Source organism: Anneissia japonica, unplaced genomic scaffold (assembly GCF_011630105.1).
Source record: "Anneissia japonica isolate Jap-2015-1 unplaced genomic scaffold, ASM1163010v1 scaffold288184_len555535_cov198, whole genome shotgun sequence".
NCBI lineage: Eukaryota > Metazoa > Echinodermata > Crinoidea > Comatulida > Comatulidae > Anneissia > Anneissia japonica.
This window is the reverse complement of record NW_022698468.1, coordinates 217582-230382: the sequence shown is the minus strand read 5'-3', so window position 1 is coordinate 230382 and position 12801 is coordinate 217582. Positions and strand designations below refer to the sequence as shown.

Below are 12801 nucleotides of genomic sequence, written 5' to 3'. Positions count from 1 at the left end.
CACATCAAACCAAAGCACCGTGAATAATTAGTTGCTCAATATTGCTGAAACTTCATTTTTTCATTCATTCCGCAATTGTCTGCGAGTACATTACCTTCCACACAACATTCATTATGCGTCAACTTACAATCGTACCTTATTTGCCAGTCTGCTCAGAAAAGCATATGTGACCAACAGAGCTTGGTAAAAGAGTAGCAGCTGTGATATAGTAAGTAAAAACCATTTTTCATTACGCAGGATGCGATCACAAGATTTGCGATTTAGTATCAAAAACCGCTATGAATTTTACTGATTTGTAATTCAAATCCGAAGTTTGTTATGGATATACTTCAACTGCTAAGTAGTTGATGATTCGTTAAGTGTTGTTCATTTAACTTGCGATTACTTTCAAGGCAATATTCGTTTTGTATCTTTTGAGATCACCAACTTCTTCCCAGACAGTGCTGTAAGAAATTTATTAGGGAGAACATTACTGGTGATCCATTCTCCCTCAGGAAATGGAAATGCAAGAAGGAAAGTAGAATTACATTAATTGCTTATCCTTATTTTGTCAGATGATACTTGTGAACACACGATAAGTATGTGTCCTGTACATGTATTCCCTTTACACCGTAGTTAGCCTGATTTTTTTCGGGGTTTATTATTTCAGGGTTATGAGGAAAGCAGAACGTACTCTGATTTCAAACATTCCTGTAATTATGAGAATTTGAGGTTTTATTTAGCGCAGCTTTTGCTGTGTGCATTGCATTTTTTTTCCACCATGTAATTAGTAATATTAATGCAATTGTTTGATAGTCATATTTTCATGTTAATGTAACAAATAATCTGATACAAGTAATGCATTAAATTTGTAGTCTGTCGTTGTTGAGTGAAGAAACTACCCAAATTCAATATTTGAAATGCTAGCATTGTAAAGTCATTTAGCTTTTAAGTGCAGTTGAATAGCTCGTTGGTTAAGATGCTTGCTTTTCAATTCCTGTCAGGGTAACAGGATTTTTTTCTCACGACCAAAACAACTCCACCGCCTTAGCCTCAAAATGAGATTTGGTCTGTTTGTCTTGTGACGAGATTGCCACTTTACAGAGTGATTAAGTTCATTGGCATATCCTTGGCCTTAGTACCTGAAGCTGAATTAAAAAAAATTAAAATAAAAATAATTTAAAAAGGCAATTAATTTTCTTTTTCTGTTCCTATATTCCACCCTTATTGGTTGGAAGATAAACACTTAATTTAGTAATTATAATCTGTATACCAGGTAAAGCTGACCAGTTTTAATCTGTTTCTCATTAAAAGTTGATAATTCTCATTCTTTAAAATGAGCGATTCAATGTTCTAATGTAACACTTTAAAGGTTTTTCCTAAAAAATATATGTGTTACGCAGCTGTTTCTCAGGATATCAGTTTTCAATTTTGGCTAAAAGAACAAACCATTCACCTTTGGGCAGTTTGCATTCACTCTGAGCTGATCCGGATTGAAGGATTAATGCTATTGTGTTCAAACTAAACGAATATAACAAAACTCAGGGGTTTTTTTTTGTAAGATTGTTGTTTTTTTTTTCATTCTATAAAATATTCATTATTATTTCTATACATTCTAGCTATCAATTATTATGTAATTAATAAAAAAGAATTAAATAAAACCATTAAAAGAGATATTGCTTTAATATTATCATATTCAAAGCATGCAATGTATGAAATTGCAACTTCATTTTTTTTTTTTTTTTTTTTTTTTATTCCAAATGACTGGTGTGATATTGAATACAAGGAAACTATTATTTATTAGAAAATTTTCTTTTGGTTAACCATGTAATAACAAGTTTCATACTTATTATGATAGACATTGAATGGCAAAAAATACAATACAGTATACCATCACTTAAGCATTTCAGAGATAATGATCATATTACTGTAAAATGAGTGAAAAAAATTGACATAATAAGCAATTAATATAGTTGTATGCCATATACTAGTTGGAAATTATTGCAGGCAGGATTAGATTTATTGTATAACCTCTTCAAATGATTCATTAATTATTGTCAATACAGTAGAATTTGTATTTCTTAGATTAGGTATTCATTGATTAAGCTAATTTCCAATGTTGATGTCAATTTAATTTCCCTACCATTTAATATACCTTATGTTTTTAAAGGTAAGCTTAAAATGAAATTTTAATACCGAACTTGTCCTCCTTTTCTTTGAACTGTTTGCATGTTGTTTTAATGTTACCACAGTTACCCATCTTGTCTCACGTCATCTTTGAGTCAACACTTGTATCAAAGTCATTGTACTTCGTCAGTCTAAATCACCACAATGCTAATTTTGATGCCCATTATTGATAAGTTATCGTGTTTATACAAGTCCTGCCACAGTTTCCTTGATTAGGCCATGTTTAAAACAACATTATATAAATGCGCCAATTATTTGTAATGCACGCTATGCATTATTTTGCATTTAAACTTCTATCAGAATCATTTCTGAGCCAGAATCTAACAAATTTCCATAATTGCTCTCCACTAATTGCAGCATTTAAGGTCTAATTTTCTACTGTTTGAAAATGACAGCGGAAATGCTGACCCGATCTTACATGCACAGAATTAGGTCTGAGTTTATCATAAGTAATTATTGAGCAACATAGTCACTCCTAATATGCTACAAGTATTGATAATTTTGTGAAGGAAAGCTTCGCAAATGAGAAGAAATTTAATACTCATTGGCCTGTTCATGATATACACCAACAGAAAGAGAACAATCAAAATTATTGATGTAACCAACAATGTGCCTCCTTATGCGGAGTGTTCATGATTGTCTCCGGTGATTCATAGAGCAACTGACTTTCTGGAATTTCTTCTCTTATAAGTAATTTGAGTTTGTTAATTTCTGGGGGAAAATAGATCATATAGCCTTAAGGTAAAATTTTCTAATATATTGGCTCATGGAGAACTGGATTCAATCAAAATTAGATATTTCTAGCACAGGGTTTAAATATGGCCCCTTGTCATCTATAAAATCACCCTACGGTGCCTCTGCTGCATACTTAGGCTTGTGTTCACTTTTTCTGAATAATAGCAAATAGTTTGTTGTCTGTTTGTACTGAAGATGGGTCAAAGAGTAACACCCGAAACTTGTTGACAATTAAATCATTTAGGTCTTTGCTTAAAATGTGTTGTGTTTTTCATCAATTTACGTCCGTTTGGGTCCATTATCAAGGATTCCAGTTCGAAAGACCTGCCTACTTGTCTACTCAGGAAGTACAAAAAGATATCTTTACGCTTCACCAATGCTGAACTGGATTATAATTTCTTACATAATTGCAGAACGTTCAGCATTTTTCCAAAATAGCAAATAATATGTGCTTCCTCTAGCACCCTCAAAAGCCAAAATACATAAATGAGAAAAACGACATGCCAAATATAACAAATCAATTCTGTTGTTAACTAATGGAACTAAGAGAATGTAGAGCGAAGAATCGACCACAATCGCACCGTAGTGTGTGCTAGCATTTTGAGACCACAGATAAGTGATTTAATAATAATTAGCTTTATTTTAATGCGGCAAAACTTGTTTCAAAAAAGTTGTTATTCTACAAGTCCATGTTGGAAAGAAGCAAAAATTTAACAAATTTGAAAGCAATTAAGAAACAGTACCTTACATGGCTACCATTAACTTAACTACTGTACAACTTAAACTTACTAGTGCTCCAATGTTTTTGGTATTTATTTTAACATAAAAATAATGATAATGATGGTGAATACAATTTCATATATACCTAATAAAAAATATTTCTTTAAACATTAAAATGGCCCTTCAATAATGTTAGAAACATTGCTGCCTCTTTGGTTCTAGCCAAATACCATTCTGTACTAGAGAATATCACAATTTATAACCAATGAATGATTAATATCTGAGGATGTTTAAATTTTTGATAGGCATAGAAGCATGAATTGGAAAATATGATACTAGCTTGAACAAATAAGCATCTCAGTCATTCAATAATGAAGACCTAATGTTTACCTTTTATATGATTAATAACTCGCGTTGCTTTCAGATTACCTGGTACAGGTTGATGAATTAAGTTTGAAAAAATTGTATAATGTTGACCTCTCCTTCCAAGTGACCTTCATTTATTTCAGTGTGTTGATAACTTTAAAATGCATTTCGCATTTTTGCATAATGTTTTATTCGTACTACTGTATGTAATAAAAGCACTTTGCTTTATTTCCCTGTTCTTGTTATACCCACCAAACAATCCATCTAAAAATACCTCTGGGTCAAAATCCAGAAGAAACTCCATAAGACTCCTTAAACCAATGGACCTTTCCGCTAAGCCCCGCCCCTTGGATATTGTTGCTAAGGTCTCACAAGACGACAGTGTTAAAACATACGCGAACACGTGCGTTTGTGGGACAACACGTGTGTTTGTGAGACGTGCGCGTATCCCTAGCGCTGTTCTGATTAGTCAGTTGTTAAGTTTGATTGACACTCCGGAAAGGTCTATTACTGCAAACAAAATAATGGTTGCTGTTTTCAACATGAAAAATAGCAATATCGTTTGGAGTATAATTGTTATTTCTTTTGTGTGGCTAATATCCCTTCACACTTTTAGCTTAAATCAGCGATTTATATAGTAAATAGCGTTATTATGTACATTCTGTACAGTAGCTCCTAATTTATATTGCATGGAACACTGTGCTACGTTGTTGAACAGTCGTATGCATTTTTATATTAATCATTATTGGCTTGCAAAGTAATTTTGACAAGCTAAAGTAGAGTTTATATTCATTTATGTGCTTTATACATTTGTTTTAATGAGTGTAGCTGCAAGGGTATAATTAGCCTTTCAATGAAGGCCTGTTTGCTAGAATATTTAGAACTGAGGAATATTGAGATTATTCAGGAAAATGTAAAACAAATATTTTATTATATTCCATTCTCATACACAAGCAAAATTGGCTCGATCAACTACAGATACGTTACAGTAATGCTCTGTCAAGTTTTAAGTAACAAAATATCTGCCCAGATATGGGCATGATGATCATATCAAAGCATAATAATCATCACCAAAATAATGAAGTGTGGATTCAGATTTAAAGTTTATTAAATTGTTAAAGTATATAATGAAGAATAATAATTAAAAAAATTAGGTTGGAATCAATTTCATTTATGATAGTGGAGAAGGCAATGATGTAATAACAAGAATAATCTAGTCTTTAAAATGGGCGTAAATATTCCCATCATGCATCAAGTTTGCCTGTGAACAACACCAGATTATGCAATTTCATCAAGTTTAGAACTAGGGCAACTGAAACTTGGTCACATAAAGTTTTACAAATTATGTATTACTTCAGAATGAAGGTGCATTAATTGGTAGAAAATGCATTATTTACTAATATTTGTATTGGTAGATGAGTTTTAAAATAATAATAATAATAATGTCACATAACTATGTTGAAAATCGCAAAAAAGTTCAACTGCTTTAATAATCCATTCTATTAAATGTTGACCTTAATATCTGGAAATGTCACACTATACTGACTTTAATAATTCTTTTTGAAGATATTCAATCCTGAAATTCATTTCACAAGAAGTGTTTGCAAAAATGAAATTGCATTAATAATGGAAATTCTAAATATTTCAATAGCTAAAAATACCAGCAATATAATTTTCATACTTATTCAAAGGTCTCCAGTAATATCAAGAATTATTATTCAATCATTCTTTTTTGATGCTTATAACATATATAAAGAATATTTACACAATCGGGATGCAGCCTGATAATTTTTGGCATGGTGATTATTTATTTTTTAATAATAATCGATTATCAATTTATTCCTTTTTTTTCTTTACAAATAAGTTACAAATTGGTGGAAAACGGAAAAGCATGACAATCAAAGCTTTCAATAGTGTGTCCCTCTTTAAATAGATTAAATGTATATTTATATCATATTTATAACAGTAAGCCCCAGAGTTGCCAAAAAAGACTTGAAATATATAATATAGTAAAGTTACAGTAATTGCAACACATAATCATAAAACAAAGGTCTCCCTCTAATTAAAGACCACCTCCGATTAAAGACCATTTTTCTGTGGTCCCATATTAATAAATGTCTTTTATCTTTATTATTCTAATTACAGACCAAAGCTATTAAAGACCGTCTAAATCCATGTCCCAAAAGTGGTTTTTATTTGGAGGGAGACCTGTATTATCTTAAATAACATAATTAAATGAACCAGCAACCTTCAAATATCTTTTGGGCAATGAACAGTGGACAATGGTTGTTCAGGAATTGCACAATTGATTAGTAACATATTTTATTATGTTTTGTTATCATTATTTATAATTTTTATATAAAGAATTGCATGCTAATAGCAGTGCTTAATTTTGTAATTCATTATATATTATATTCATATTTTCATAAATTATTATCATACGTTGTTATTACAACCACGATCGTAGATTATAAATGTGACCTTGCGAATAAGAATAGAATGGAATTTAAATTGAGCGTGCTGGTATTGTAATTTCTTTTTGCTGAACGAGCCTAACTCTGCAGAACATCATCTTGCTGTAAAATATATAGATGGCAATTACTGAAAGTCTGACTGCCAATATTGTACAAGTTACATGAGAGATCTGATTGACATCGCTAATTCTCTTTTCAACAAGATTTCTGTCCCAACCCCTCAAGGATTTTCTCACCTAGCTTATAAACCATTATCGCTAATGTTAATACTTTATGTACAAACCCAAAATAAATACTCCTATGTATAATAATGATAACGTCTCCCTTGGCGAAAGTCAACCTATTTTTTTCCAGTGCAAATTTGTAATGAAATTCTTATATTTATAAATTTACTTGATCCGGTCATGTCCAAAGGTGATTATAGTGTTAAAAGCGTGATGAGTGTGGGAATTATATTTACAGCGTAGTTTACGTTGAATGATGCGTCCACCCTTGTATGCGTAACAACATTAAGCCCCAGGGATGTAATACCAGGTTTTCGCAGGTACCATAATCTATATCATGATTTACAATTCCATTTCCCTGACTTATGTGTGAGTTTGTTATGAATCCGTTATTATTTCAAACAACAAATGTGTTATCTTTCTAAATTATGTTTATAAACATACTGATAATTAAAAACTAATTGAAAATGAATGCAACTTGGGAAAAAAATTTTCATTTGAGAATTTATTATTTATTCTTTTAGATAATTAGTTTAGCTAATTATTCCTAAAGATGTTAAAAAATAAATATTAATTCCATTGTAAATTATTAAAATACTTCATAAATTTAATTAATTGTAAATAATTATTAAAATAATTTGCATTTTAAAAGTAATTTCTCAAATTTATAGAGGTGTTAAGAATTATATTATTCAATTTTACTACACACTATCAAATTTTATTTTTTTCAGCAACAAATTGTGCCAGATTGTATTAATTTTACACTAAATATAGTATAATATCATATAATATAATGTATATTGATTTCTTCCAAGGAAACATGCACAACAAATATAGGAGGTCACAAAACTAAACCAATGTTCTTTTTTAAAATGCATAAATTCTTGCCTTTCCAAGATTCTGAACAAATGGTTAAGGGCTAACCCACATTTTTCCCTGTCAAATTATGTTGGGAACAATTTTGAGTACATTCCATTAATTATAAAATTGATCATCATTGGAATTGGCAACGTACTACTTAGATGTTTTCAGATGCGATGAATTTTTCCTTATATTGTAAAAGTTTATGAAGCAAACCATTCATTACCCCTGGCTATACCTCAGCATTGTGTTTTAAATCCATATAAACTATCTTGTGTCATAATCTATAGACAAATAAATAATAAGGATAAGAAGCCATTCTGAATATCTGTTCTCAATATGCCATTCATAATAAGTATCAATCCCCATTTCTCTCGCTTATTACCTGATTACTTTCCCCCTAGCAACCAATATGGATTTGTGGTTTTTTTTTTTCTTTGAACTCGAAACTTGGCTTACAATTCACACTGATGAGGCAAGGAGACATTACATTCTGTAGGAAAATAGCAATCAGTCGCATTATCTATTTTTGATGCTGCAGTAAAGGCTGATATTGGTTTTAGACACTTTCATTGTTTTAACATAAGTTAACTACCCTAATCTACTTTAGAATGTTCCAATGTTAAATTTCCAATCTTTGACAGACTATAGTTTCCCAAAATACAGAGCACCAAATAATGAGAGTTTCCAAAAATGAATGGAATATGCACTGCAAGAGTCTGTTTTGATATTTAAAAACTGGGGGAATAAGGTGTAAAAATGGGCAGTTACGCCCCTTTTCCCCCATTTTTTAAATATTAAAAAATCTGTATCTCATTCACCGTTCCCCAGTTTTTCGTCAAACAACTTTTTTCTGTCTTAGAAAAATCAGTTCTACAACATATCAAAAAATTGTTTTCCTCCGGAGCCTGACTTTAGGATCACAAAGCATTAAGTAGATTTGAGAGCATTAAAGTGCATAGAGAGTGATAGAATAAGTATTAAAATGCTACTTTAAACAGTATTCTACCATTCTTGCCTGCCATTTTTTTTTGCATACTGTAATTGTTTGAAAACCATAATAGTAGCTCTTCTACCATTACACTGCGTAAACTGCACACGCATTGAATAGTCTTGTGATCTTGTTAGCTTCAAAACTCTCATTGTGCTTATTGATTTGTTTTGTAATCAAAAGCATAGAGAACCCTTGCATAATGCACAATTATTTAAACTACAAGTTTTTTGAACAATTGAATTTTTGTATTCATCAGTAAAGCGTGTGTATTTTGTTAACGTGTTTCATTTTAGTAGTGTTAATAGTTACATAAATGGTTTCATTATGTGACAGATATTGTAGTCCACTTTAGGTAAAGAAGAAAGTGCGTTTTCTGGAACTTTTCACCTCGATGGACCTGGACTTTGCAGATATACGCATTCCTATATAGTTCCTGTATTAACAAAACTAAAACAACAAAAAGCAAGAAACAAAATAATTGATGCACCTGCTGGGAGCCTTATTTAAAATGATAGCTTTCAGATTGTTTTGAATTTAGGTTATTTACACCGTACTCAAAAGGTTTTAGGGGTGAAATGTTTCTTTTTATTGGGATCATTACAAAAGAGATAGGATTGAAATGAAATCGGCATTGCCATAAACATTTGTAGGTCTTGTCTCCAGTAAAGGACTTGATTGATGTTCGCGTGATAATGTGAAGACGTTGATTCATTATCAACGTGGTTTGTTGATATTAATTTTGAAATGTCATCATCTCCTTGCACACTGCCCTATCTTTCCCTACCTATGCTATATTTCTTAACATTATAAATGAAATTACAGAAAAGAGGACAAAAACATTACTTTTAGAACATAATGCTACCTCAAAAGTTAGAATGAGAATAAAAATTGAATTGCTTGTTAAAAAGGAACTCTTAAATTAGAGTTGCAGAAATCAGTTTTACTTCAAAAATAATTTACTGCTAGAAATTTCAAAGATCTTGAAAACCTATTATTATTTTAATACCTGTTAATTGGGAAAGATTTTTTCTAAGTTTAAGTTGTAAGCTTTTATAACATATTAAAATATGTGACTGGCTCTGACAAAACCAGCCATTTGTTGGAAAAGCTTTTGGTATTGTTAAATTCTGTATGAATTCTTCTTTAAAACAGTGTTTATTTGATGGAAATTTGTTGCGTTTTGGTGAAGTTATGAATATTTAATTCATTAGATATCAGCATGTAGGTTTTGAGAAAAAAAAAATTTTTAAATAGTTATTTTTAAAACTTTAAAAATAATTTTAATATACTTTTCAGTTAGATTTAGTGATCGATATTTTGCAGAAATTCCCTTCAATATATCTTCTTTTATAAAATGCAAAAACCTGGTTTTGCCAGAGCTGGTCACATATTGTATAGAAATTTGGGGGGTTTTTTTCACTTCTTTGATTTGGATAACAGTTTATATTAAAGATACATCTGTATATGAAATAGTTTATGGTTGGTCAAAAATTGATGTTCTTATTTTGTTTGTTTGCAAAAGTAAACTTAGGCTCTGACTTTATTCCTTCTAACCTTTACTTCATATTTAGGTGATGGCGGGTGACTCATTGTAACGTTGCGTGTTAAAATGATTAACAGTAGCATTTAAATTAGTTGCTATGTTTAGTACCAGCCGATTTGTTTTCCGATCCATACAACACCATTGTTTACAGTAGTTTTTCTTAGATATAAACACGTTGGGACTTCTTTCTACGTAAGCAGCGCACGGATCAACCAATTACGACATGAAACAGAGCAGTCTGTTAAGGGAGGATGATTATCGTGACAGATCGCCTAGTAGCCGATCCATCATTGCGATTATGACAAGATTCTCAATCTTCATAACTCTAATACTTTGCTTAATCTTATTACGTATGATAAGAAATGGCTCACAGGTTGGATCATATATGATTTTTTTACCCTCAACTACTTAACTTCCAAAATGCAGTGATTTGTCAATTACATGAATGTGCATTTATCTTAGCATCAATTGTTTTTTAAAATTTTTATCTTTTTAGGTGTGGTAAAGATCTTATCAGTTGTATCGTACTTCGTCTTTATTCGTTATTAAAGTGTTGATCTGTACCAATTATATTATTTATTTTAGTATCTTTGCTTTTATTTAATAATAATAATAATAATGATGATAATAATAATAATAATAATAATATCATGTTGCACAATTAATAGACAAATCATTATGAAATTAAATTGTATTGATAGATTGATGATTTAAAATCAAAATTACTTTTTGCATTCTACAGGTATAATGTCGACAAGTGAACCCAATATTATCAGTAGCCACAGACCGTCTGGCAAAGACAAGATGTCGCTGGAACGTAACCCAAGACCTCCGCCACCAGATCTTACCCCAGACCAGTTACTGATGGCTGTTGACAACTATCTAAAGGTAATAAGTCATCCTCTAAATAATCACATATCTATGGGCGTGTCATATCACTCTGGGATCTCAAAACATGACCTAGACAACGGTTTATCTAAGGAGAGAAAGGGTAATGAGGTTCATTACCCAGAAAATTTGTCTCCCCTCTCAATGCACAGATAAACTAAAATCTTACTAAGAAAAAAAAATGTACTCAAATAGTTAAAAATCCAGTTAGCTCCACCTTCCACTTTCTTATCAGAGGCATATGCAATCTTAAACTTGGGGGATGGGCAGATGGGGGCATGAAGGCGAAGTGGGCGCTCGATGATTAGTTGAGGGGGTGCTAGATTGCAAATAAGGTGATTTGAGGTGATTTTGTACTACTTGACCTTGATTTTTTCATCTCCCACATTCCATTACTGTAGATACACCACTGCTTATTATGCATCCTCCCCATAAACTCCTTCTCCTATGTTGGTACTCTAAAATACAGCACTAAAACCTACATATAGTGCTGTCTGTATTAAACAAGACCTTATCTTCATCCATGGAGGTATGCTTCATCCGATATTTTGCAGCCAAGTTTGAGGACATCTGTCGTATAAGGAATTTTGTCTCTGTCAGCCATATTATACATTATCGTCATTAAATGCCAGTTAATGGTTTTGAATGTCCTTATCAAATATTTGAGTTTACCTCAGTCAGTTTTAGAAATGCAACAGCATGAATATTAACATTTTTTTTTTTATATTTTGCACGTTCCTATCTCTTAGGCTTGAGAGTAGTTATGCAACTGTAGTAACTTAAACCCAAATAATCAGGTGCTCTTTGTACTCACAAAAAAAATATAACGTCATAACATAAATATGGTTTAAAAAAAAACCTAAGAAAGGATACCCAGTATAATGTTGGTATCTAAAAAATCCCGGTAAATTATAACCTAATATCATTGTAGGCAAAAATTAAAAGAATTGTCTTGCTACTTTTCGATTGCTCAGCGGCTAACCTTCATCATGCTAATAAAAGATTAAAAATCCATATTTTGGTGGAAAAACCATGAGCACCATCATTATATGTTTGACGATGAGAAGAAAAAATACTAGAATTTAATCAGCAATTTACTTCTAAAACGTTTTTCATTTGTTTCTAAGCCTTTGCAAGCACTTTGTGCAACAGTGTCATTTCATCCCATATAACTGACAAAATTGACCATAAAATGGTCATCAACCCCAGTAGTGTAATGTATTTGGTACATTTTCGCAAACATTTATCATTAAATCTGCATAATGCAGAGTACCTAACCAATAGCAATAACTTATATGGTATATATAACCTTCAGATGTGCATATTTAACCATTTTTCCTCTGCACGTACATGAAAGTGGTGATCACAAGTGGGTATCATTCTAAGATAAGAGTTGGTTTCTTGGTTTGCTGTGTTAATATGGTTGTCAGTTTCAACCCCATGGAATAGTACGGAGATGGTATATTTGGCGGGGGATAGGATGTTATTATTTCGCATGACTGAACCGTTATTCAGACGGAGATGCAGTTATCTCGGTAAGGATGATTGACCATTATCATTTATCTTATAAACATTGTACACATGTAAGCTGAAGGTTTATACAATCTGTTCCTGTCTCCCCCAGACCAGATCCTCTCACAAATGGTACTTTTACTGACAAGCAAAACATAAATTACCCTATTTGGCCACTGTTCTCTAGGGGAACTTGGCAGCTTTAGCTTGCTACTTAGGAAGTGATTCAGGATCATAGTGGCATTGGCTCCAGATCTGAGATAAGAGAATTATCTGAAGGAGTTGCTTCTTTACTTTACAGAACCAATACTTAAATGT

The 12801-nt window shown here is 31.6% G+C and overlaps 1 protein-coding gene across 7 annotated transcripts in view; it reads left to right on the top strand.

Annotated features, from left to right (window-relative positions):
• The window catches only part of LOC117102664 (teneurin-3-like), an 86887-nt gene that overhangs the window by 33939 nt on the left and 40147 nt on the right, over nt 1–12801 (top strand). For all 7 annotated transcript variants that reach the window (XM_033243035.1, XM_033243037.1, XM_033243036.1 and 4 more), the window contains one exon: nt 10826–10971. In XM_033243035.1, coding sequence (XP_033098926.1) covers nt 10826–10971 — 146 coding nt within the window. The remainder of the gene's footprint in view (nt 1–10825; nt 10972–12801) is intronic.